The 27,998-nt window shown below is 38.4% G+C and overlaps 1 protein-coding gene across 6 annotated transcripts in view; it reads left to right on the forward strand.

Moving 5' to 3' along the window:
- Nucleotides 1-4,885: 4,885 nt before the first annotated feature.
- rapgef4a (Rap guanine nucleotide exchange factor 4a) overlaps nt 4,886-27,998 on the forward strand; it is a 36,260-nt gene continuing 13,147 nt past the window's right edge. Inside the window, exons 1-6 of one of the 6 annotated variants that reach the window (XM_071474780.1) lie at nt 4,886-5,005; nt 9,645-9,787; nt 9,926-10,014; nt 10,667-10,813; nt 22,830-22,902; nt 27,071-27,135. In XM_071474780.1, coding sequence (XP_071330881.1) covers nt 4,938-5,005; nt 9,645-9,787; nt 9,926-10,014; nt 10,667-10,813; nt 22,830-22,902; nt 27,071-27,135 — 585 coding nt within the window. In that variant the 5' untranslated portion in view covers nt 4,886-4,937. Of the gene's footprint in view, nt 5,006-9,644; nt 9,788-9,925; nt 10,015-10,435; nt 10,473-10,666; nt 10,814-10,867; nt 10,911-11,856; nt 11,990-16,604; nt 16,741-22,829; nt 22,903-27,070; nt 27,136-27,998 lie in introns of those variants that run through there. The other 5 variants (XM_071474819.1, XM_071474811.1, XM_071474797.1 and 2 more) reach the window with 5 other exon arrangements.

Consider the following 27,998-nt stretch of genomic DNA (forward strand, 5'->3'; position numbering starts at 1 on the left):
AAACATACTATTCAGACTTTAGTAGACCTTTAAATCCAGTCATATCTCTTCTGGAAGGTTGTTCCAGGTTTGTGGTGCATAGTTACTAAACAAGACTAACTTTTTTAAGAATGCCTCACTAATGTTACTCCAAAATATGATAGGGGCTAGTGTCACTTCTGAAGTCAAACAGATGCACCACATGTGTCTTGGCAGTGATTGTGGCTCAGTATTCCTTCACATAACACACAGTGGGTCAAGTTTATCTACTAAGAGTATATATGGCCTGAATAAAAAATAGGTCACCATACAGAAATACTATATTTTTCATACATTTGCTCTTGCTGTGCATAGTGTTTTGGGAATTTTTCTTATTTTTTATATTTAGTTTCTAATATATGACATTGACATAATCTGTTAAAGTGATTTCACAGAACACAGACGACCGCAGGATAGAAGCTCTCAAAATATAATGCATTTAGTTTTTGCCATTCATATTTAAAATGAGGTCCCTTCCCTAGAGAGCAATACGATGCAATTTAACTCTTTTGTTGCAAAGTTGACATCTCCTACATTCTGTTGTGTGCCCGCTTGATTGATTCAGAAAATAAAGAGTTGCTGTTTTCATTTTGATCGGCCGCAAAGATACTGAATGAGGGTGTAGTCAGATTTCCTTGGTGGCTGAGAACCTACATTGCAAAAATATCATCCAATCAAACTGACCTAGGAAACAGACGCCAGACCAAGTGGGAGAAGATATTCTTTGAACTCCACCTGTATGGGCATCCACTGGATGTTACATTTTTACAAGATGATGAATTGGCGTTGCTTTCAAATCCAAATTTTAAAAAACACATTTCTTGGGTCATATTGGGTCAAGACTGTAGTTTGACATAAATTTCAATTATATTTTTATATATTTTAAAACTGTGTGTTGTTGTTTGGTCAGATATTCATACATTTTGATACATTACATATATACGACTAAATATGAGGAGCATTACATAATAAATGCAAAGAAGGTAGTAATTATTGATAAATATGAACCAGACTGTAGCAAGAGGCTTAAGCAGATGGTGATCTATTTATCAGGCATTTTTGTAAGCATGGCCATTTTTTCAGTTGCCTACAGTGTAATCCCATCTACATTTTTAATTGTACAAAACATGAAATATTGAACCTGCATCTCTAAATTTTTTTCTCCCAGAGAGCATTACTTTTTCTCCTGGATTATCAGAGTCTCTTAAACGCATATTATGAAAATAGTGTTGCATTCTGGGCCACCGTAGCCCATCACATCAAAGTTGTAAATTAGTGTTTTAAAACATTCACAGAGACGTCTCTGGAAAAAGTCCAGTCCTCAGGCATTTCCTCTGGAGTTATCTGACCTCACATTCCATCTGAGACATGGTTATCTGATATGTGAAGTTTTATATGGCTTCTATGATCTTCCTATGACCACTCAAATGTACATAGATTATGGAAATTCTTGTCTGTTTACCCCGTACATTAGGGCTTTCTGTTCATTATTCTGTATTCATTTGTTTTATGTTATTCCAACATTTGGCCACTATGAGGGTGTGAGCTCTCAGGCTGGGAGTCAAAAAAATTTAACAGTGCCAGTTATGCACATTGGTTTAAACAGCATTTTCTTTGAATGTGGAATTTAAACTTTGCTCTTTTAAGGACCCAGGTCTACCAAAACAAATGTTACACCTCAAAATTATCGTCTGACAAGAAGAAACAAATATATTTTAATAGCAGTTTGACACTGAACATTCAGTATTTTATAACTGCATGAGTTCATAAGTTCTACATACCAGCATTAACAAATATCTCTCCAAATGACCGTCAGCACCTGAAATCATGCTGTGTGTGCACATAAAGGTTGTATGTGTCTGGATGTTTACCATTTCCAGCTCACTGGATCATCTCCTAGCAACTGTGGGTCTGCAAAGCCATATATACACAGTAAGTGGGCTTTCTCCCAGGAGTAACATGGCACACTGCAACCAAGCCAGTGGTCCCTATAGCAACTCCTCAAACAACATCGAATGAACAAGACAAACCAAATGGAAACAGGAGCAGGTGGAGATATCTGGTCTGAGTAGCCAGTGGAACCTTTGAGACAATGTCTCAAATTCAGTCCAGCCAGGCACAACTACCAGCACTAAATTGCCACAGAATACTTCCTGAAGTTTTTTTGTTTTTATTCTTGCTGAAATATGTGTGATGTTAAAATACTGCCATACTAATGTCGGTCAGGCTTTTGCTTTTCAGAATGTATATCAATTCTACAACTCTTCCAGGATACTGGATTGTTTGCACATTTACTTGCCATAGGTAAAAGTATTAATTACCTAATTGTGTTGCCGTTTTATAAACAAAGAGTAAATTCAGATATGTGTGATTTAATATCTGTGAGAGAACAAGAAGCTGCAGTGGTTTGTGCCCTGGTAGCCTAAGTGAAGTTATAACAGAGGTGCAGTAGTAAAGAGCTGCATGTTAACATCTTCACACGTTGTTATGTGTTGGTCTGCCCTGAGTTGGTGGTATGCTGTGTTACAGGAATGTGTGTTTTGTGTTGGGCATGCTCCGGCCTGAGTTCAGCCTTGCATCTCCACTATTTACCTTAGCTAGAGAAGGTGACAAGGTTAAGGGTCACTTATTAAAAAGTACAAGCTTGGAGGTGGACCTTCATTTAAGATATTTGGTCAAAGACCCTCAATATTTTTTTCAGCTGCAGGTGCTCATGCAAACAATAACATGGATAAATTGTCTGTAAAATTGTGTCTGTCACAAAAACAAGAACTATAAGATGCAAAATAATCATACAGTGTTGTGGACATTTTTCGTTAATGCTAAACAACCCTCAATGTTTCAAGCCTCTTGGCCTCAAGCTATACCTCAGACAAGGCTAAGTGTTCTTCCTTTTCCTCTCTGAATGGGTAGTTGTGTCAACTTCTGGTCTGATAAGAGATTTACCTTTACACAGTAAATGCTGCCATCTTGTGGCAGATAGAAATATAGAATTTTAAATATTGACTCCAAAAATGTGATAAACACCAAGAACAATTAACTTCCACCCCCATCCCCCAATTTTCCCAAAATGAAAAAAAAAAGAAAAAAAAAGTAAATTGAAAAAAATGAATAATTTTCCTCATTCATGTGCGCACTATCCAAAGCATGGAGGCTGCAAGAAAGAACAGGAAATTCCTTGTTTTCCCACAGAGTGATGTCTTTAAATACAGGACAAAATTAATTCATTATGCTTGTAAACAGCAGAAATCGAGCCAATACTTTCAGTTATTATATATAATGTTTGTAAACAACAGAAATTGAGCCAGTATTTTCAGTTGTCAGTGATATGGTGGTCAGAAAACCACTGATTGGGCCTTAAATTTTCAGTAAACTTCTAATAGCAACCAAAAGCAAAAGAAAGGAGAAGATAAACAAAACAAAACAAGCAATCTCAGTTTAAAGTGACAAAAATGAAAAAGTTAAGACACAGGCACAGATGGCTTTGAGCTGCACCACTGATATTTCTGTCGCAGTCGCAGTTGTGTTGCCATGCTAGCTGAGAGAGACCAATGACCCTTTATTATTACGTGGCCTCTTATTACAAAGCATCATTTTCTCAGGGCCATCATGGAAAGCCTCCCACTTTGATAAGAGACAAGCCGTCTGACCCTGTACAGAAAGCAGGTGCAGCCAGTTATACAAGCCTTTTAATCATAGACATGGATTTATGCAGTTAGTTTGTGTTATTTGCTGGAGTACCTGCATAAATGTACATTCCTGTATATCCCTGATGAGCCATCCTCCGAATAGTCATTATGATTATGTGGATGTTATTCTATAGCCAACCCATAAGGTTACCACCATACCCCCTGTGTCTCTTTTGCAACAGGATGCTTATATCCTGCAGAGAAGTCACTCATTGTGCTGACAAGCCACTGTATTCAATGCACATGTACCTGTGTCCTTATCCTGCAGGCAGCAACTGCAGTTGCTCCATGGTCATTGGACACAGTGACTCATTTACTCATTTTATCATTTACTTATTTGCCAGACGCCTTTATCCAGTGCACAAGGTGACCTTGGTGTAAGTATTAAGTACAACATGTATTTAATAAGTGCAAGGGGATCAAGTAAAGGTGTGCACCCAAAGTGCATAGTAAGTGCTAGTTAGGCATGTTACTGGGTGCTGAAGGTGTTGGAGGAGGAGATGCTCTTGGAAGTGACGAGTCTTCAAGAAATTTACATTTACATATGAACCATCATATCTCAACTTTAATGGTTTTTCTGTGATGATTATTTCACAATATTTTTTCTTATGACTTACTGATTCCCTATCTGTGTCCCCAGTTCACTTCTTTCCTGTATGTTTCATCTGATAGTAAAACGCGTCATATTTAGTGCCACGATTAGCCCCCTAAATCCAGTATTTCTGCAACAATCACATGGACGCTATAAATTCTTTAAGTTTAGACAAATCCAACCTTGCAGTCATGATTTCAAGTGGTCTGTGGGAGTGAGAAAGTTTTGGGTGGTGACAATAGCAAAGCGAAGACATGAGCTGGTATGAGCTGCTGAGTACGTGGGCTGTGTTTCACATGTCTGAGATGAATTGTTAAAAAAATCACTGTTTTACATCGGGTGGGACATGCTCACTCACAAATCACATCTAATTCCTATTAGTATAATACATCCAATTCCACCACATTCATGAAACTAAAGATTTAAACTCCTCCTAAATTAAATTCTATGGTCATTTAATCCTGTTGATGCTGGGCAGGTGAGCAGCAGCAGCAGCAGCAGCAGCAGCAGCAGAGGCGTCAGTTTGCTTGTCAGCAGTGAGTGAAGGCAGATGAAGTGTTGGTCCAGCCCATCCTCCTCCTCCTCCTCCTCCTCCTCCTCCTCCTCAGCCGCAGAAGCAGCAGCAGTAGGATCGCAAGATGGTAGCAGCGCACACTTCTTCACATTCGTCGGAATCTGCCGAGTGGATTATTTGTCTGGATAAGAGGTAATCTATTTTGTAAGTCAGGTCAATGTCACCGTCTTTAGACCACTGCATGAGCGACGAATAACGGGATATTGACGATTTTTTCCCCCCCTCACTAGAGCTTGGGCGTTGTGCTTCAACACCTGAATAAAAACATTGATGTCGACTCAATAGTTTTAATTTCCCGAGGGAATCGGAGACTCGCTGCTCCAGAGCTTGAACTAGGGCATTAATGAAAGCGTCATGTGTAAGATTATACCCTTCATATCAGGACACGGGCTCATACCAGCATTTACCTTACTGCTGCTGCTGGCTAAGGCTTTAAAACAATATTAGTTTGCACAACTGTAGCTCAGGGGAAACTAAATGGCCAGAGAAATATTGGAGCAAAGTGACAAATAATCACTGGATCAAGGCTACTAACTTTAGGCAGGCATTTGATGTGCTGTTACGTGTTTATTTGCACCACTGACTGCATTCACCACTTTGTCTGTCCTAAATGAATTGACCCTCCAGCTGTTTCATTTACTCCAATAATTAGAGTATTGTAAATATCCCAGACAGACACTGAGATGATTTAGACCTAAAACTGTTCAGCTGCTCTGCTTTGCACACAACAGCCTACATGCAGAGTACGGATTAATAACACTGGAAAAGTTTCAAAAAGATATGTCAAAACATTTCCCCTGAAATTAACCTCTGTTCAATAAGCAGAGAGGAAGCCAGAGTGATGCTGTGGCTTATACCTGGGGCTGCCACTTTATTTTGGATATTATGTACAATCTAATACAATTCAACTTCAAACAGCTCTTGTGAGCAGTGTCTGAGGTGTAGAGGTGTTGATTAAACTCATTTTGGATGTGATAAAAAAATAAACAGCATGCACTGATGTCTTCATTAAAATGGTATGATTATGAATGTGCCACAAGGCTGATGACAAGAGTTATGGGACCAAAGTTATTGGCAATAAGCTATTGAAACATTTTAAATGCCATGTGGAGGGTTCATCGTCATCATCAAAGCATCCTATGCTATTTGGCGTTGTCTTACAACAACCTTGACCTGTTCATTGAGAATTTCACTTAAGACTAAATTTAGCCATGAATCACTGTAGAACAGTTGGTTAGATAAATAGCTCACACTGCTGTATGCACACCTGTCTGAAGAGGCATTAAACCAACAAGCAGCTGCTTTAGTGACGTCGTCTGATTTTCACATTAAGAGCTTTAAACACTAAACAGGGTACATTTAATCTTAGATATTTATGAATCATCATCACTTTGAGTCACCACTGACAGTTGCAGAGATGGCTGTCATCCACAGCGAAGAACGGAAATGTGCGCAACTGTGTACATGATGTGCACATTAAATAATAAACTCTATTGTGAGAAGTTTTGGAGGCGCTGCATGGTGCAGTGTCACACTTTGTATTCCCACATTTAGAGTCAACATGGCGGCAAGTTAAGAGGGAGGGATGCTGGACACAGCTCAAATATAACTGGGCCACTTTAGACACACAGGATGAAGAGGCAGAGAACAAGGGGCGCATCACAAAGGTCCAAAGTACATCACCTATGAACAGCGGAGTGACGCAGTGTGCCAGATGTGTTTACAAAGCAGTATCCTCTGGTTAATCATAGCTTTCTGGTTTCCTAGCAGATGGCCTTTTTGCTTCACCTTATCATTCTGTTGCTGAATTTGCAATGAAAAGTAATGGGTGATGAACATGTATGTGTCAGTGCCTACCGTATGGCAAGTCACTCCATCTGAAAACTGCACTTCATTGCACTTCTTTATTTTATGGTATACGAAAAATACAAAAGATGAGTGAACACAGACCATGGGTGTCATTTTCTTAACTGTTTATGTTAATTATTACAGTTGATTAAAGAGCTTGATGCAGAAATGTACAAAACCTCTATATCTCACAATATAAGTGGGCTGTAACTTAGACGCGGTTCATTGTTTGTTTTATACATACTGTGACAAGCCGCCCCAGGATGAAAACATTCTGTCCTCACTTGCTCCCTATATCAGCACTTTTTGAAAGTTTTTTTTTTGTTGTTGTCGGCTTGGTTGGCTTCCAAATAGACACCTTGGCTTCATATTTGAAACTCAAGCTCCCACACATCTCTCTCTCCCCTGCCTTGCTGTCCTTACTTTGCAGTGTGTGTGTGATTAAGTACACAGTGTTGAAATAATGGAGAGTACACTTGAGTAGAGCGGGGCCTCTCACACATTACATGTGGATGCAGATGCGATTGTACAGTCTTTTATCAGGAAGTGCACAGTATGGAGATAATGTGACTCCTGTGAGTTAAAAGCTTGCCAGGGAAAACATGATGAAGAGTCATTTGCTTGCAAGCTGTTGCTGAGGGAAAACACTTTTATTGTAATGAGACAGAGCAGATAATATATTACAATAACTTGTTTTCAGTGCTACATTAAGCCAGAGGATTATTGGCAGTGGTGAATCAAAAGTTTGTTTCCCTTTTTGAATTATTAATACTGTTTGGTTTCACTTTTTTAAAGGCTGGATGGATATGGATTCAAAGTTGATGTAAGCTACAGTGCAACCACCCACATGTTACATCAGAGGTTCTGGACTCAGTGTAACTAATGTGGGGCCGTGTAATACAAGAAACACAGGAGAGGATACAGGGATAAAGCACCTACTGTAATGATATGGGTTTGATCAGCATTTTCTGCTGCAGTGTAAATCACACACGCTGCTAGAGCTCAAAGTGATAAATAACGAATGAATAGAAACAGCACTGTGTTTTCACTTGATTATATACTTGACGCAATCTATCTTTATCGAAAAGTAATCTCTTTGAATTGTCTGTTGCAAAATCAGAAACTGTGCCAGTCCTTTCAATTTCATAAAAGGACTAAAAGAAATACGTTTTACCCCAAAGCTCTGTGTGACATTTCATAGTAGAAAACTTTTTATTGATGATCAGTTTTTAAATTGACTCCTAAACACTGACACACAAAGTTATTATTTCAATCTTCATACCCTTCAGAACTGCCTGTTCTGATGTATGGACTAATTGAGAGAACCTATTTGATATAGTGCGCACAATGGGACAAGTTGAAGATGTGTGAGTCCTTAGTGATTGTGCCTCATTCATGTCATATCAGAGTTGTTGAAATGACGAGTTTCAGACTTGTAAATAGCGCCACGTCAACGTCGTAATTACGACTGGAAAACTGAGATTTTTCTGAAAGCTCCAATATAGTGACTGAGTTTGGCTCTTACAATGGCTACTTCACATCCGCCATTCAATGTAATTAAACGAAACTTTAATGGAAGTGCTGTTATATTGTCAATCAGTGGCGTCGGATTATATTTCATAGCTACCTTTAGATTTCCCACACTCGCACAAATATCTGCTCATCGAGTGAGCGAGCAAGAGAGAGAGAGAGACAGAGAGAGAGATTCATGTTTTTAGTGCTAAAGTTATGACAAAACAGCACCATAAAACTCTGATAAGTCTACCACATGCATTTCAAAGACCAAACAACAGGCTGGCGTGCAGCAAATTCGGCATTCAGGAGGCAACGGATTCCCTCATTTAACTAAATAAACAAAATGTACCACAGTGTTTACAGGATGTTGCCAATACACAGCATTTTAATCCTCACACTCTGTAATCAACTGCTAGGATATGCAGCTTGTTGGTTGTCTAACCTCATGAAAAGTGCATCAGACTGTGGTTGTGAAGTCGGACCTCCTGCCCAGGGTGCTGCTACTGTGCAAGTACAAGCTACAAGATACTGAGCTTGACATGAATATAAAGGACAGTGTTGTGCAAGAATTAATTAGTGTCACATCCCTCCTGCAGAGCTTCAGAGGAAGTCAAGCTGCATGGGCTGAGCATAGACTGTATTTTTTTAACCATAGACTGCATTTAGAGATTGATGTCGCCTCCGTGATGTTACCATCATTATACATCAATGAATGTTTCCCATTTTTCTGGTTTCTGAAGAGCGGTTCTGAAGTTCTGAACTCTCGGCTAATCCCAAAATGGGAAAAGAAGAGGAGCGTGTGTGGAGCCTGGTATGGTGAGCTCAGACACCATACCTTCTAATTAGTACCAACATATGAATTAGATAATACTAGAATTTCACTCACTTCAAAAACAGGAGCACGGAAACCCCCACATTTTTGTTAGTCAGTTAATCGCACAGCAAACCATATTATATGTTTGACATTTGCATGAAAAAAATCTCTAATTAGCAGAGGTGACGGGGACGTTAGTGGGTAGACGAGCTACTAGGTAACTATATGGTACCCACCTGTCACTCAAAGCGGCCACAGCTTCAGTTATGCGTAACCTGAAGCTTTAATTTAGAGAAAGATTTAAACGGATGAATTAAAGAAAAATTCACTTCCGTACAGTCGTTATGAAAAGAGAAATTAACTATAGAGACCAAAACCGTTTTTGTACCAGGTTGTAAACATGTTTATTTCTGCTGTAAAGTTGCCTATTTTAACACAGAAGTAATTAAGAATTGACTCACTTTTGGAGTCAGCATCTAGTGGCTGTTTGAGGAACTGCAGTTAATGGCATTAAAGGCTGACAGAGTTTTCAGCCTGTTTAGGTGACTCATATACATTTACCAATACATCGTCCCTTTCTTCCTGTTTCCCCAGACCTGCAGAGCGCTCTGGGGAAGATGTTGACATAATACTTGCACGTCTGAAAAATGTGAAGGCCTTCGAGAGATTCCACCCCAGGTTGCTGCAGCAGATTTGCCTGTGTGGATTCTACGAGTGCTTGGAGAAAGGCATCACCCGTAGGTCAAAACTCAAACTCTGAAGCGGTCTCATGTCTGAGCACAAAATAGTTCATTAGAAAGAATAAAGGAGGCTTTTTATATCAATCAGTTGTTTTCCTTAGACATGTTGATTTTTTTCAAACTGTGCTTTTTCAGTGTATCGCCAAGGAGACATTGGCACCAGCTGGTACGCCGTCCTCTCTGGTTCACTGGACGTTAAAGTATCCGAAACGTCAAGTTATCAGGTATGACTGATATGATTTCACAAACATTATATGATACCCTGGTTTTAACTCAAAGATGATAAAAGAAATGGGATTTAAAGGTGGAAATGACTCTTCTTCTGTCTACCCTATTAGCATGAAACATGTCAGCATGTGCTCACATGCTTTTTTTTTTTTTTTTTTAGATAAATGTGCTAATTCTTTCATTTTGCACCATCTCCTTCCATCTTTCTGTGAAGACTTGAATTATTTTATCAGTAAACCCCCACTTGAAATTCATCACACATGCAAAAGAATCCGCATTCAAGCTTGTTTGGAGTGTGGGCTGTAAAGAGCGTTTTTACTTGTTAGACAGGGGACATTGCTGAATATTTTTTTTTTAATACTGCAGCTTCATGCGCCTCAGTTTGTCTGGGAGCTGATTGGAGTAATTTCTTTGCAGACTGGAGTGTGTGCGTCTATCTACCACAAGTGTTCAGGTGATTGCCTCTAACCTTTGAGAGTGATCTGATCAATGCAGAGCGCTGCTTCTCAAGTGCAGGGCACCAAAGCATTATTCTTTTTGAAGAATAATGACATTACATTAGCACAGCACAGTGTTCTTGTCTAGCTGGATGTTTTATTCTAATGAAGGCATGATCCATGTAGGGAACTATCTCTGTTTCTGTTGCAGGATGCTGTTACTATATGCACACTGGGGACTGGTACAGCATTTGGAGAGTCAATCCTGGATAACACCCCCCGACATGCCACCATTGTTACAAGGGAAGTCAGTGAGCTCCTACGCATTGAACAGAGGGAGTTCAGGTCGCTGTGGGAGGTGAGTACCTCTGTCTGCTCCATCTGTGTATGTATCAGACTACAGAAATTCTCTGGCTACATTGCAGATGGTGACGCATCAGAGAGATTAACTCAAGGTAAGTGTTTACATCAGAAGATCTGAAAAGGTTGAGGCTCACTGATGTGTTTACTTTTGTCTGTTTTGTTTCTTTTTAGAGGACTGAGATGAGAGACCTTACATAAAGTGCACACATTTCTTAAAACGGAAAAAAGATGCATTCAACTATGTTTTCTGTACATTTATCCTTTAATTTTATCATCTACTGCGGAGGAGGCTGTTTTAAGCCAGGGAACGGCCACCTGTCTTAGCCTTCTATGAAATGCTGAATGTGAAAACTGTGACGAATTGAGCTGAGCACAAGCCAAAGCGTAGGTGGCGTCGAGTCAAAGTGCCATGTGGATGAGTGGACTGAGGATTGTGAATTTATTGTGTGGCCCCCTGCAGGAATAATGCGAGCTGTCCACGTTTTATAATGTAACCTTCAGCTCCCAAGTTTGTGTGAAGGCAGTTATTATTGTTTTTATTGGGTGTGTGGGAGGTTTACAATGTTTGACCACTAGATGGAAGTACAGTGCTGAAGAGCAACAGGGCCTCTTTGGTCCTGTGTGTTCACTGATGTCTTTATTGTATGCATTATTTCAGTACTTACTCAACACAAGTGTGAGACAGATCCATTTTTCTCGTGGCATAACATATACTATAGAAGTCTATCTTGCTGTGCCAGGCCAAATATGAACTAAACCATATTAAAAATTTGTGTAAGAGTATTGATTAATTGTGACAAGATGCTAGAGAAGCATCATTGTGCATGGACAAATTAAAGTAGGTTGCTCTTCCTCAGTCCCAATGCACCACTCTCTTATCCCTCTCCTGCTCATGTCGGTTAGTGGGTGTCATGCTGTGCAGAAGCCCCTCTCCTCTCTCAGCTCCCCCACTGTACTGGGCTGGTTTCCTGAGAGACACAGCCCATTTCCTCTGGGACTGAAGGGCACCACACAAGCGTGTTAAATTATGATCTGTGTGTCTGTGTCCGCGCACTGGCCAGCTGCAGTGTGACGGGATACTTAATCCTGGTTGGACGTGTGTTGAGGATCACGTGGAAATACTACTGGGCTACACATTTCACCTCTGCCCTGGGGCAACCTCTTCAGTAAGGTTTGTTCCAGATGAGATTTTTACGGCTTCTGGCTCAGATTGTTGTATGTTCCCCTCAGATCTCTGTGGATTTAGTTGTTATGTAATATGATGACCCCATGTGAAGTGACTGTGTCAAGATGTACTTTGGTGCATAATGTTTAACAGATAATTTGAGACCACTTCTGAAAATATCTGGCATGGTTGCAATTTTATTTCTACTGTGTGGTATGAAGAAGCAAATCATCTTTGACATCGTGACAAATTTTAACTAGTGCAGTACTTGCATGTTGGCTCAACCTTGATTTGACAGCGGTGGATAAATAATTTGTAGTCATGTGACATCTTTTCCAACTCAATTGCTTAAGAAACTAAATCAAACTCTACTGGAGATTAATTTTTCTGAAATGTTCTCATGTTAAAGTCCTCCTCTGCTCCAAAATATCTTCTGCTTATTGTTTCTTCACTTTGATGTTTGAATGATGTATGACACTAGAAAGCTCTTTTCCCATTAGTCTGCTGTCGGGGAAAGTTTCTCTGTGCTGCGAGCAAGCACTTTTTTAAACAAGTGTGATGTGGGAACCTGAAACGTCCTGTCTATTCGTTAAACCATTAAAAGAAATAATATTTGCATATTAATTTATTCTTGATTTTGTTTTTTTTTAATAAGGGAGAAGAGTAGGTGTAATTTTAATATATTTTCAACAATGTAATTATGTATATGTGGGAAAAGAAACATATCATAAACAAGTTATTATTCCAAGCAGAGTACTTTTATGTCTTAAAACAAGTCTAGGGGCGATTTTTAATGTTTCCTTACACCACTTGTTTGCATCACTTCAATCAGTCATGCAGTTCAGGTTGATCTACAGGTTATCCAAATGAGATATTCACTCTATTTGCTCTCAGTACTGTTTCCAGATGTACTTCAGCCAAAAACCATGGCAACGGTTTACAGCATTAGCATCAATACATGGATCCTCTGTTGTTAGATGTGCTGAGCTGCCTTTGTCTCACAAGTCTGCAAAACTGTGACTCAAGGGCTATCGAGTCAAAACTCACATAATCAGCACTTTTACAGATAATCTTTACACTCGCTCGTGCTGCTTATCGTTCTTACAGCAGTTTTGCCAAATTATTCTGCCTGGCAATTGTGCTTATTTATTCCTACTGCAATGCAGAAAAATTGCTGATGTGTCTTGTTAGTGGGGGCATCAGACTTCAAACTGCGATGTACTGTGGTTACAAACTGCCACCAACCTCACTGAGCCCTACCCTTCACTGCATGTTCTTCTGGCTGTTTAGATAAATGAAATTCAGCTACTTCACACACGCTTTATTAAAGCTCAGTTACATTTTGTAATGCTTGGAAACATCTAGCTGCGTGAGGTCAGTATTCTCATTGCTTACAGCCCTGAAAAACAGGGTGAACAGAGACATACCAGCTAATATGGAGAGATATAGTAAAGGGGTGATGTTAAGGGGAGGATAGCACTTCTCCAGCTTTGCTGAAGAGTAAGCCTGAGGAAACAAACTTATGTACCTCCTCCTTCTCCCACACAGATCTGTCCTCCTGCCTGTGGCCAAGCACTTTTACAAAACTATGCCAGAGTGAGCACAGCTTTGCCCTAATGAACCAATGGATATTATTTTTTATTCATGGCTGTCCAGGTCAATTATTTAGTGTATATCTTTCTCCTTTTTTTTATGTACATAGAACTAATGCATATTTTTGTTTCAGTACTTCTTGCATGTGACTGTGGCATATGGCAAGTGCACATACAAAGACTCTGCATGTGTGAGTGGAGCACCACTCATGCATGCAACTTTAATATTCATTTTGTTATGCTGCGGACAGCTACAGCCACTACGATAAGGGCTTTCATGCAGCTTTGCACGTGACAGAAGCTGGATTCTGTTACTGGGAACAAGCAGCCGTGTGCCTGTTTGTTTAATACAGCAGACATGAGCCAAGCTCAGCATATATACACACACACACACACACACACACACAAACGCACACACACAAGCACGCTGACTGAAGCTTAGATGGCTTGATCATCAATTTGCTCTTCATTTTGTTTCCTGCTTCCGATGGCCACTGTGATTGAAACAACACAATTATAACTTGTGTTTTTAAGGATGTAAGCCAGCTCTTTTATAGTCATGTCAGCATGCATGTGACCTGGACAGGAAGCTTTGTTATTGTGCATCAGTTGTGACATATTAAACATCACAGGAGGACAGTTGCTTAGGCATGTGTACTGCACATGCTTTGAGTAACACCGCATTACAGATTCTTGTGGTTTTAAGTATTCTGCATGTGTGTTTATGCTTGCAGCATATCTGTTGGGGGCTGAGCAGAGAGCATGGGAGGGAGGGGGCGTTGGTGTGTCACTATCATGTGTCCATAGAAGCAGCCTGGAAAGCTGATGAACAGGAAGTGGCAGGGACGCAGTGTGCCCTCTGGTGTCTGAGGATTGGGTGGAGGGGGTTGGAAAAACAAGGCCACATGAATTCTCTTTGGCTGTTCAACATCCAAGTACCATGTCACATCCAGAACCAGAGTCCCTCCAAGTATACAGCGGATATGTGCACAGAAAGAACAGGAAGATTGTATCAAAAACATTTGTGTTTTATTCCCTTATCTCTGTTCACAGAGTTGTTACATCATCAAAAGCCTGGAATCTGAACTGCAACCTCTAAAATACAACAGGGCTACATTTTCAACAGGATAAAAACGGCAGCTGGCATTGCTGATTATTATAATGCTTTGGTGTGGCTTTGTGGATGGCAGTGTTGTTCCAGGCTGTAAGATCTCGGCAACTTTTCAACTTTTCATGGTCTCCAGAGAATGAATCCTATTGACTTTGATGATCCAACAACTTTTCCTTTAGTGGCATTATGAGGTTTACATTTGTAGTTCAGAGTGATTTTTTTTCAGCAGCTGTAGGATTGATTACCATCCTTAATTAATTAGTAAGTTTAAATGGAGATTACCTTGTTGGCAGTTTGGTGCTGATATCCGTAGTCTTTTTGAACTTTGGTGATTGCCTGATTTTAATCTTGTTTTGTTTCGTCTTTTATCTATTTATCTACTTTGCTTTATCTATTTACACTTTGAATTTCTTTAAAATGAGCATTGCAGTCTTACAAAGCTGCTGCCTATAGACTTTAAGTCTTGTTTGCTTCTGAATTTAGTCCCTAAAGTCACAGTGTGTTAAAATTACTTTCACAGGATTTATTTAAGGGTTTAGCTCGACTCAGGAAAAGAGCAACACATTTATATGGGTCAGAAAAATGTAGCAAAGAACTTGGTTGACCCTGAATCTCCTAGTTAAAGCACATCATCAGTTACAATTTTTAAATCAAATTTGTGAGTGACAGGAGGAGAAAATAAGGAAGATGGAATATGTTCTTCTTTCTAGTGCCACAGGTTGCTACTGTCCCTCATAAAGACGTTCAAAATATAATTTAGCCTGGTCTTAAATTGGCACCTGTTCAGTACAAGCCCTTATTCCATCAAATTCAGGATGATGACCAAAGTTAAATCCAAAATGAGGCACTATTTTTCTATCACATGTTTTTCCTAAAATTGTAGAAGCTTATCTGTTTTGGTGTGTTCTGTCAGTCGGGAGAGAAATTGTCAGAGACTCAGATTTGACACAGTGATTCAGTGACACACGTTTACCTCTGCTCTGTCTTTGTTTCTGCAGCGTCTCTCTGTTTCTTAGTCACCTCTCCACTCTGCTTCTATATGTTTACAGTCTTTGCCTGTTTTGTCAAGTGAGCATTTTTAATGCTGAATTAACATGGTTGAATAAAAATAATCTCCAAATACAATGTACAGTTTTAGATTATGTTAGATGATGAGATGATGATGAGAAGAAATGCATTAAAAATATATATCATTGTAAACTAAAATAAGGTTATGAAATTATACTTTTACATAAATGCCCCTCTATAAGACAAAATGAAGTAATAATGCAGAAATCAAATTGATTGATATTGTACCTTAGCGCTGTAAAAATTCCCAAACAAATCTGCCGTGGCTCAAATTGAGATATTATGCATTTTAGAAATGCTTTTGGTTAAAATCTTAGTTGGAAAATGCTCAGGGAGTCTAATGCAGCTGTCTTTGATAAGTGACAAGGTCAAAGATAAGACACCATCTGGTCTCTGTCCTTGAGAGTCAGGGGCTCAGTGATAGGAGCAGGATACTGGATAGCACTGTATGTACATCTGAGGGCCTGACCGGACAATTCTGCTGATGTCCACGGGAGAAAAGGTCTCCCTGAAGAGCTGTAAACTGACGAAACAAACAGGGACATTATTGCAATAATTTTTTTTTTTTACATTTCTGCGAATTGATCAATTGATAGACAGAGAGAGAGAGGGAGAGAGAGAGAGAAAGAGAGAGGGAGAGAGAGGAGAGAGAGAGAGAGAGAGAGAGAGAGAGAGAGATTGAGCATGCTCTCCTGTGTGCTCACTGACTGGAGTTGAGTAATCACCTAGCAACTGCTGCTCAGAAGAAGTGAGCAGCTGACTGGCACTCTGCTGGTCTGAGGCAGTGTGCTCGCTCTGCTCTCAGAGTGGCGTGCAGGCGGTGGGGACACTACTACTATATTATTTTGGACCATGCCACATGTGACTAATGTGACACTCTGGGAACCTTAGAATTGGATTTACATGCCTGGATCAAGAGGGTGTGGAGGACCCTCCAGACATTAAAGGCCATAGTAGGCTGCATGGGACGCTGCTAGCATCTTTAGGTAATCTTTCTCAAACTTTTGAACAAAGCAATGCATTTGAGTCATAAGAAATACTGTGTTAGATTTGGGGTAAGTCAAAATATTGCTGGATTAAAATTCCTGCAGAATTGTTTTTGCTGATGTTGCAGAACTATGTGGAAATGGTAAAATTTTGCTTTTTAGCAAAAAAAAAAAAAAAAAAAAAAAGTGAAAATGTTGAATTTATTTTCTGTTTCTGTTCTGGAGGAAATCTAATATTTAAGAAATACAGTGAAATTCTTGGTAGAATCTTCTCCCAGTTGTTTCCCCAAGTTGTCTGAAGTGTGTAAGAGTTGAAAATAGTCATTGGATGCTTTAGGGAGAGTTTGCACTATGACACTTATGTAATCTGGGGTGAATTATTCAAAATACAAGAGTGCATTCATGCACATTGATGCTCACAATGCCATAATGTGCTCAAGCATGAAAGACTGAGAATGAGCTCGAATTGAAAATGCACTGAAATGACTTTGGTAATATCTTCACTTATCTGTTGTTATGACAGAGATAAGACTTAACTTATCTGTGGTCTCACTTAAAGCGTAGCAACCATGTGAATCACATAGAGATATGGACTTTTTCGCTCCATGGTGACAGTCTTTACACTGTTTTTATACACAAGATGTATGGGTAAAAAAATGACACATCGTTCACACAGGTGAGGGTTAAGGGATATGTGAGAACTCTCCTGTGAAGTCAGTGTGCCAGAGAAAATAAGCACAACAGTTGGCCAAGTTTCATTAGAGGAAAACAGAAAAACACATCTGTTATTGCAGACATTTCTAAATTCTTTTTATGTCAATGTCATGTTTTTATGTAAAGAGCTGAGTCTCCTACAACACTCACATGACTCTGAGATTTCTGTATATGCAACATATACCTGATTTTAGTCAATAGTCAGGATGTGTGAGCATCTTTTGTTTCAGAAAATAGAACCTCAAATGTATACAACTGCAATTCATTTTTCAATTCAAAATTTTTATCAAAAGCATAATTACACATTTGTGGATCATGTTAATTGCATTTATAGAGCCGTGTATGTACAGTATTTGTAAATGTTGGTATTTTGTCAGCCATACAATGCTCGCCCTTCTAGCCTAGTTCAAATTAACTGCCATGGCCTATTCAGTGTATTTTCTGTCTGGCAGTTTGAGCACTTTTTGGAAGGGCATGACATTTTCTGGTTGAATCATACAGATGAGCTTAAAAAATCTGGCTCTTTGATTAAAAAGTCAAAGGTACAAGAAGGAGGAGAAGTCAGTGAAGACTCTAGATGAGAAAAGTCCAGAAACATCCAAGCACCTCATCTTAAACCCAAATTAAGGCTGTAGTTAAGAGCCTTGTAAATACACAGAGCATTTCAGATAGTTTCACTCTCAGATTATGGGTAAATTTTGGATGAATTTAGAAATCACAGTTCAGCGATTTGTTCCTGATCATCGGGATTCTGAATTTGCCACTTGGCTGTGCTCTGGCTGGTGGGCACCTCACACCTCACTTTTTCAGATTTTATTTGTCAAGATCTCCATCCACACTAAAACTCTTTATCTCTTTTAACACCAAAAAAATAACTAAAAATCTTTCTTCTACATCACTAATAGTATTAATCAGTTTGAAAAAGTCTCAGGTGCATAATGGAAACTCAGATTTTCCTAATAAAGATCCATTGACGTCAACAATTTTAGATTTTGCATTAATTTGGAGGACATTTTAAACTGCTTGTGGGGTCACAGACCTTTGAACTGTTGGATCTGGATTTTTATGGCTAGTGTCTTGATGTGATGAGATTTAGATGACTACATATCTATCTGTCTTATCTTTTCACTTTAAACAACTTAAATTCAACATCACATCTAAATCTACTAATCTTCTAATCTGATTAAATCAATTTATAGAAATAATACAATCATTTGTTGGAGACTGTGCTTGCTATAATTCTGTTGAATTGTGATGATTATCTGACTCAGAATACCCCTAAAGGTCTATCTAATGAAACACTGGATATCCACAAATGTGGATATTGTGTGCAGAGATATCTGTGAGTCCCAGTGGAGCCTGTTTCTGACTCTTGACTGTCCATTTGTCAATAAATGCTGACGTGTAGCAACAACTTAGCGATCCCAAAAAGCTCCTTTTAAAAGTGATGTCTTCACTCTGCAACTGGAGATAACAGACAATGAGAAAATCTCTGTCAGTATTATGGTTATAAAGTGACAGACTATAGGGAAGTAGATGCACAAATTACACCCAGTGACTGTTTTATTGTGACATGAAGTATTGCCATACATATTTTCTTTTCTGGGAAACATGGTGAGCACATTTAGTTTTTGATGCCTTTATAAACAAGGCTTATAAACCTCAAAGTCAGTGTCTTTTATATTTATTATTAAACTTTCCAGTATATGTGCAGTATTATCTCTATAGCTGATGCGTGAACTGATTTAATGCTCTAATAATCTTGTGTGTTTAAACTGATAAAGGCCAATGTGTGAATAATAGGACTGGTTCATGTGAAGGAATAGTTTCACATTTTGTGAAATGTGCTTATTTTCTGTCTTGCTTGAGTTAGATGAGAAGATTCATACCACTCCAATTTCTGAGAGGGGGATCAATCTTCTCATCTAACTCTCTGCAAGTAAAATGTTGAACTATTTATTTCATTTATTTCAACATCATTTCAAATCCAGGCTTTCAGATGCACATCTAATCCCAATTCAGTATAGATGAAGTAACAATGAATGTGAAATCCTCAGCGCCTGCTTTGAATCTACCTGTCACAACATCTCCACCAGTGCTGATTTAAGATTGAGAAGTACTATATTTGATAAATCACAAGATTGCGGAGTCATAAATAGAACAAACTCAAGTAAAGTCTTGTTTTATTGTATTTTACAGGGATCTCCTGTACTTAGAAATAATAATAATATTAAACTTTATTTTTCGTAGAATATTTCAAAACAACAAATGCAAACCGTTTCACAGTCAAACACAAGAATATTGGCAGTCAAGAGCATGGCTTCAACTATGGATTATGTATATATAATATTTTATAAAAATGTCTTTACATATAAACAGAAACATAGTATGAAAGCATCACTATCAACTATCATAAAGCGACATATAAGAGGAATAAAAACAGAGAAGAGGAAAATAGCTGACTGGTACAGTATGAGTCTGATATGATGCAGAGGATGTCAAAGGCATTTTTAAAAGCAAGATGAAAAATACTCACTAATCCTTAGACTACTTAATATCTTTGACCAATGATTATCATTCAACTCTCTATTTTTCTTGATTAATAGATTCCATTGCAAATTCCTAAAATCCACCATATAGCTTCATATGTCTTGCTTTAATACAAAACCGAAATATCATCAGTATAGAATAACACAAGAAAAAGAAAAGCAACAATCATCAGTGGAGACGCTGAAACTACAATGCTGCTTGGTATGTTTGCCTGACAAAGGACTTAAATGACTTAATCAATTATCAATTACCTATTGATTTTCTGTCAACTGACTAATCCATTAATCCACTAATGGTTTTGAACTCTATACAAAGAGGCAATAAAAAACAAAAAAATTATATAAAATACACTAATATGAACAGAGGGTAAAATAAAACCACACCCTGGAAAGACAGTGGCCTACAGTGAGCTGGAGGGTGTAAAATCGTTACTTATGAAAACAGATGTATTGTGTGTCGTAAGAGGCAGAGACATCATTACTAACTAAATAGAAACTGAGTGCTTTTTACACACCTGACAATGGTCCTAATCTTCCTCTAAAACAACACCCCCACCCTGTGTACCAGATTCAACCCCTCAGGGAGCGCGGCTTTATTGGCTCAGATGGGTTGAGTTCATTTGTTCATGTGCAGCTCAGTTTAAGTGCTCCTCCCTAATCCTAAATCCTTAAAATATAGACAAATACAGATAGGCTTTTTGAAGTGACTCTGAAGACATCATGTCTGCTGCATTAACTTTGAATTAGAAAAAATGAGAAATTAATTAATCTGATGTTTGCATGAGTACAAAAAAACCTTCCACAGGATTTTCATAATCTAAATTTGGTGTTGACATTAATCTAGATCTTTTAGCTTCTCAATAAGCCAGAAGTCAGCTCTTATTTTGGAGTAGACGTGGAAATGTTTTTAAAAACTGGGGTCACCAAGATATTTAACTACTAACAACCACTTCTTAATTGAGGGGAAAAAAAGCTGTGTGCCCCTGGAGGGTTGCTAAAGTGATTAACTGACTTCAGAGGGTAGAACTGAATTTAAAACATGACCTCTGAGAGCACATTACCATCCAGGAACAAAGGGCTCGAGAGCTCTAGCTTTCTTTCAGTCTCCTCTGACCAGGAGATAGGAGAGAAGAGAGAATGCCGGTTACTAAGTGGTCCTCAATCAGTTTTTTTATTGACCTAGAACACAGCTTCTGTGGCACATAATCAGTTTCTGTTTGTCTTTTACCACAAAATAATCTTGAACTATTGTCTTATTTGACACATTGTTAAAAAATTGAGTTTAAACATTAGAAAAAGTTTGAAACATGACAAACAAAAAAAGAAAAAAGAAAAACAAATATCAAACACTACATTTTTCCATCTAAATATGGCTGGCTGATTTTTTTTTTTTTAATCTCCACTCACCAAGTCAGATTTATAGTAAAATATTGCCATAATGTAATATTTTTCCGGGTAGGGAACATTTCCCAAAATACCTTGCAAATATACTGTAACTGAACTCACAGTCTTCTACAGTGAGGCACTGTTGAGTGTACATACATACATGTGTACCCTCCCACTGAATTATTGTTCCACTTCCCTACCTTGTCATAAGGTGCGTAAGGTTGACATTTCTTTATGGCTGCGGTTGGGTTGACCTCTTTGTGCACCAGTGTCATGAACAAAAACCTGACATTTATGAGTGCACGATGTTCATTACATAACATCTGTGATGCTGCGGGGCACAGTGTTGGCATAAGATGCATACAGTTGTACTGCCATGCTCTGTTTGCTCTGTGGCTCTCTGCAGCTTGCACAACATGAAGGAGTAAGTACTTTCTGACAAGCTGAAATATGAAACCTGCATGACAGGGATAAAGAAAGAAACTAATTCAAAATGTTTCAAACAAGGATTGAAAACTAGAATTGAGCCAAAGTTATATTTAATGTACAGCAATATTATTTTTTTTTAATGTTTTTGCTCTTAATAACCAAGAAGCTCCCTCTTATTCTCCCCTCTTTGTGATTATTTCTCACTGAACCCTACTTACATTTGAGTGTCTGGACTAATGAGGACGAAATATCGGCAAACTCCCCAAATGCTCATTGACTTTCTCCTTGCCCTCACTTCCTGGAAGGCAGATGATGACAGAAGGGCTGATTTTTTTTTTTTTTTTTGGGAAGAGTCAGAGGGAAACATGCAACAACGATTCCCAGCCAGAAACGCACCACGGACATTTCAGTGCTATATTATGTGTTTTTGCATCATTTACGGGGACAGATTTATCTGCTTTTCCAGTTATAAGGGTACTGGTTGTTGGTAGAGTAATCTGGTACAGTAAGGAGTGAAAAAATTACACAAGGCGAGAAGTATTACGAGTATACAGTATATTCATTTAGATGACACACAATGCATGACCATTGCTTTCTTATGACTTGACATATAACATACTGCAATCAAAGGTGATACAGTACATTTTAGCTGCATGGTTTTAGTGATGTACCAGACTGAAATATCTACTGAGTGAATTAAGATGAATTTTTTTAAGAGTATGTATCCTGTTGACTTCTGTGATCCTTCTGACTTTTCCTCTGATGCCACCATGAGGTTCACATTTGTGGTTTTAAGTGAAATGTCTTAAACAGATTTGCCATAATATTTGACCACTACACTAATAACTTTCCCATCAGCCTCAGCTGTACTTTGTGTTAAAAGAGCCACAAGAATGGCTGTAGTCTTTGTTTATATGTTGGATTTCGTTTAGTTCACAAAATTTGCATAATTGACATTTTCTGGTTAATTGCTATGATTGATTTGTCCTGGTATTTTCTTTATTTTTATAGAAATATCATCAGTACATGGCTGGACTCCTCGCTCCACCCTATGGTGTGATGGAAAGTGGCTGTAGTGCTGACAGTAAGTAGCCCTGCATTGCAGTTTACAGTGACATTTGCATTTTACATTGTTTTAGACTAACATCCCATTTTTATTTCCAACTAGGTGACAGTTATCGTTAACTGTAACTTTACAAAGGACAAGCTGTTGTAGATTTGAAAAGTCTGTAAACATAACTGTACAAAAGTGCACAAAAAGAACAAATACACTGAATGTAATCAGGTGTGTATTTTTAACACTATATTGATATTTCCCTTTTTAAATATCACAGTTACCATCAATACCAGTACATCGCGACACTCCTAGTTTGTATGTAGATATTCTACGATATAAGAACTTATCAAGATGAAGAATTTAGCACACCGTTTACAGTAAATGGCTTCACTCTCAATTTATAAATATTCCCAGAATCCAACCAGTTAATTTTCCACTTACATGTATAATGAGATGTAATATTCCTTAAGATGTGTAATATAACATAGATTATAATTTTGTACAATATGTGATGTTAGTTTTATTCAATTTTCCTCTGTTGCAAGGTAACTCAATATTGACTAAGCTTTGCTCGGACAGAGCACTTAACTTGCCTTAAAGTCATGTACCATAAACATGATGAACAGCAGTGTGCAGTGAGAAAGTCCAGAGCCTGATCGCTTACTGGCAGTGGGTTGACTGTATAGTGTTATGCATTTTTTAAGAAAAGTTCATAAATAATGGACAAAAAGAAGTGACAATCTGAATCCCCACTCATCATAAACATAGGATTTGATTAACTCCTGTAGTGTTTTGTTCTGTTTTTAAAAGTGAATGTGTTTGCTTTAGTATTCATCACTGTTTTGTGCTTTGGAGCAATACAGGAACAGCAGGGCTCTGAGTATTTTTGCAACATACAGTACGGTACCCAGGGGATTTACAGTATTCTATGCATGAATTCACCAAGACTGAAATCACACAAGCATAAAGCAGCTGGAGGCTGATGGATTTTCCTGTACAGTACTCCACAGCAGCTCAGTGGTTTTGTAACTGTAGCAGCTGAGTCACATGAATTAAACATGTTTTAAATAGTTTTCTTAGTTACAAAACACAAGGCTTTTACAGCACTTTGGTTTTAACAGGTGGATGCTTTTAAAGTCAGCATTGTTTCGTTCACTCCAGTCATGCATTCAGCACTACTCTACCTGAGCACCTTTTCATACATGAGCAGACTTCTTTGTCAAGTTATCAACTGAAATGAACAACTTATCTATCAGCCTTGAAAAAGCACTTTCCTTCCCCAGGAAATTAAACCTTTGATTTTTATGTCTCCGCGCTGGTAACAGCGTTTGGGTTGTCCGTCAGTCCGTCAGTCCGTCAGACCATCAGTCTGTCAGTCCGTCAGTCCGTCAGTCTGTCAGTCTGTCAGTCTGTCCATTCGTCTGTCCCATACTCATGAATATGATTTCCCAGTAATGCCTTGTGGGAATTTCTTCAAATTTGGTACAAACATTAATTTGGAATTAAGTATGAGTTGATTTTATTTTGATTGTTAAAGATCAAAATTCAAGGTCACTGTGACCTCACTGAATGTGATTAATTAGGAATGCCCAGAGGGAATTTCATTACATCTGGCACAAACATTCACTTGGACTCGGGGATAAACTGATCAGAGGGTCAAAGGTCAAGGTCGCTGTGACCTCACAAAACATGTTTTTGGCCATAACTCACAAATTCATATGCTTATATGACACAATTTATCACAAAGGTCTAACAGGATAAAATGATAAAGTGATGACATTCCATATCAAAATGGTCAGGAAGGGGAGATTGCGTGCCTACTTCCTGCAACTTGACTGGTTGGCAGAGGCATAGAACCACAAGGTGGTATTTCTAGTTGTAAGTGTAATCTTGGATCCACCTCTCACATGCACTGTGTATGCTACATCCTCACTGATGTGATTCAGTGGATGTGACATTTGAATGAATGGCATGATGTCACACGGGCCAGCTTCACAGATTCACAAATAAAATGATGGACAGCTGTGTTAACTTCTCAATGCAATAATAAACAAGCACAAATTCTATACAGACCCACAGCATATAAATAGAAAAGAGTGTGCAAGAATATGGCTGACAGCAAAATTAAACTGAGACTACTCTTTCATATAAATATGACTCCAGCAGTTAAGAAAAAACATGTTCTCCAGTGAAAAGAATTAATACCATCCTGGAACATAAAGGGCTTCTGTTACATAGGTTGCTGGTTGGTGCTTTTCAAAGTGATCCATGTGAGCATTTAATGATCTGGTGCCCCTATTGGAACAACAACACCATTTGTAAGTGCCTGCCAAAATACATGTAAATTGCAAAAATGATATGATATATATTAGTTTTGACAACTGAAGCTACTTGGGTAATAGGCAAAGATTTTGGTTTGGGACACTTAACGTATTTGTATCGTATTGTGTATCTGATTTTAGCCCAGTGTTCAAAAATATTTCTTATATAAATAAACTTTTTCCAGCATGATGATTGTTGAAGATTGTTGTTTATATTAGCCCCTGTAATAACAAAAGAGAACCTGTCAATCAATTTGACAATTTTTATGTTTGGATCACAGATTGCATTTTTTTCAGTTTCTCTATTAACATTTTCCCTGAGGAACCTTGTTTGCCCACTGGTCAGGTGGTCTAAATGCTAACTATAGAAAAATCTCTCAGCCAAGAACATTTAGTAAAATGAGCAGGAATTACATAGAGCATTGTCAATAAAGTCAATGATACAAATGCTTGGTTTTTGTTCTTGGATGTACAGCCACAAGTGTAACGTTACATTTCTAGCTGTGCTCCACTTTCTCTGTATTGTGTGGATTGTGTATTTGTCTTGTGGTATCAGCAGTCTGAGAGGCATGTCTAAGAATAGCTGAGTTTTTTTCCCCGCAGATACAGTTGTGACTGAGCAGCCTTGACTGATTATGCTATTTGTCCTAGAGGGAAGGAGTACAGTGCAAGCTTAATGCTCCGAATACTGAGAAATAACCACACCCCTCTAACAAACCCTCCACAGGACTTTCACATAAAGTATAAACTCTGGTCAAAGTATTTCTTTACTGGTTTCCATTTTTTATATCACTTTGCTACCTCTGTACAGCCTCAGCCATAACCCCATGTCAAGCACTAGAGTCAAATAACATGTTTAATTGAGGTCCGTATACATTTATGAGTAATTTTTTTTCCTAAAGGTAAGCACATAGAGGCCCACTGTCAAGACAATAATTGAAAATAAAACTGGATACTTGCTCAAATGAGGTAGAAATAAGAAGGTGGATAAATAAACTGGTAAAGTTTACTGACTCATAATGGTGACAGAAATGAGTGGTGTACTTGAATGAATGGAAAAGCAAAAGAAAAGAAATATTAAAAGTGGAACGTAGGGTCACATCACATTCAAACAAAAGATAAGTGATCTAAAGATGGCATGAAAAGGAGGATAATTAAACAGTGAGGATGAGTGACACCGACCAGGAAATACAATAGTAGTTAATTTAATGTATTTTGTATCTATTTCATTGTTTCAGAGTCATACAAAATGAATGTCATATGTACACTAAAACATGGTTTTGTGGTTCTGTATTTGACTCTCTCTCAATTTACATTACTTTTATATTTACATTTACACATTTATCAGACGCTTTTATTCAAAGCAACTCACAAGTGAGGGACACCACTAAAGCTTCAATGCAGTAGGAAACCTTGGCGTAAGTACTAAGTATTACATCTATTCAATAAGTGCAAGGAGATCTAGTAAAGGATTGTACTGAAAGTGCATCGTAAGTGCCAGTTAGGCATGTTAAGGTGTTAGAGGTGTTGGGAGAGGAGCTGCTGCCTGAAGAGATGAGTCTTCAAGAGATTCTTGAAATTCATTTTCAAGGGATAAGTTGGCTGTTTACGGCAAGTTATATGCAGCTTGTTGTTAAAAGTTTCCTGGAGCAAACACATAATCGGTTGTATGAAACTACTGAATCTTGTTCTCAGTTTTTCTTCGTCTTGTGGACCTGCAGGGGATCTTATGTACTATTTCTTGGGGTAATTTAGAGGAGGTTTGAACAGAAATGGGACAAGCTGCTGACACACTTTTCGTTGATCCTTTTTTTTTTCTCTAAGTCACTTTACATGCAGTATATTGGAATATATCCTCTGTTTTTCCCACCCAGAAATGCCGGACAAAGAGAACATAAGCAACAATTCAATTGTTTCAGTCTCCAAACATCAGAATAAGGTAATTTCTCTGACACTGGACAGCATGAAACACACTGATTATTTATTACTAAACTAACTTCACATCTTGTAGTGTTACCACGTGTTATGAAAGACAAAGAAAGGCAAGCTGTGGGGTTGAGACAATGCAGGGTTGTTGGCCTTGGTCCTATCTAGCAGAGCCATTGTAGGTAAAAAGTTTGATTTAAATCTCAGCTATAACTCATTTAGTCATTGCTTGCATTTTGTGTGACACAGCATCCTTTACTGATACTGGCCTCTTCAGCAGAGTGTGGAAATGAGCGTGGAATGTGAAGTTTGTTTAAAGTTGGTCTAAATATAAACAAGGTGACTGGAGCTCTTGTCTCCATCCAGAACAGTTCCTGTCCCACCTTTCTCCTGTGGTCGTTTCCTGGCCACTGGGTTGATAGCATGGCACTACACTAGATTTATGGTGCCTTGTGCTTTGTTCCCTCGCATTCACAGAGTTAAGTCACAACATGGCAACAATATTGTTCTGTTACGTAACAAACAGCTTTAATTTACTTTAACATGCATAAATAACAACTTTGAAAGCCCAGCTTCTTTGGTTACTGAGTGGTCTAATTTTCTTGTGAATAAATGATGAGGCTTTAAAACCTTCACATAAATGCATGAGTTAACGCTGCTTTCTGAAGCATGCAGAATGCATCTTAAATGTCACAACCCTGCAGCCCACCCTATGGTCCCAGTGGACTGAGAAAAACACTTACAACACAATATCTGTGTCCCATTTAAGCAATCGAACGCATCAGTCAAGACTCTGGGAACACACTATCATTTTAACTCAGAAGCAATATAGAAAGCCATAAGTTCAATTAAAATTGACAGCTAATAAACACATAA

The sequence above is a fragment of the Trachinotus anak genome, unplaced genomic scaffold (genome assembly GCF_046630095.1).
Source record: "Trachinotus anak isolate AG129_WGS33_773 ecotype Australia unplaced genomic scaffold, CSIRO_AGI_Tana_v1 ptg000001l, whole genome shotgun sequence".
NCBI lineage: Eukaryota > Metazoa > Chordata > Actinopteri > Carangiformes > Carangidae > Trachinotus > Trachinotus anak.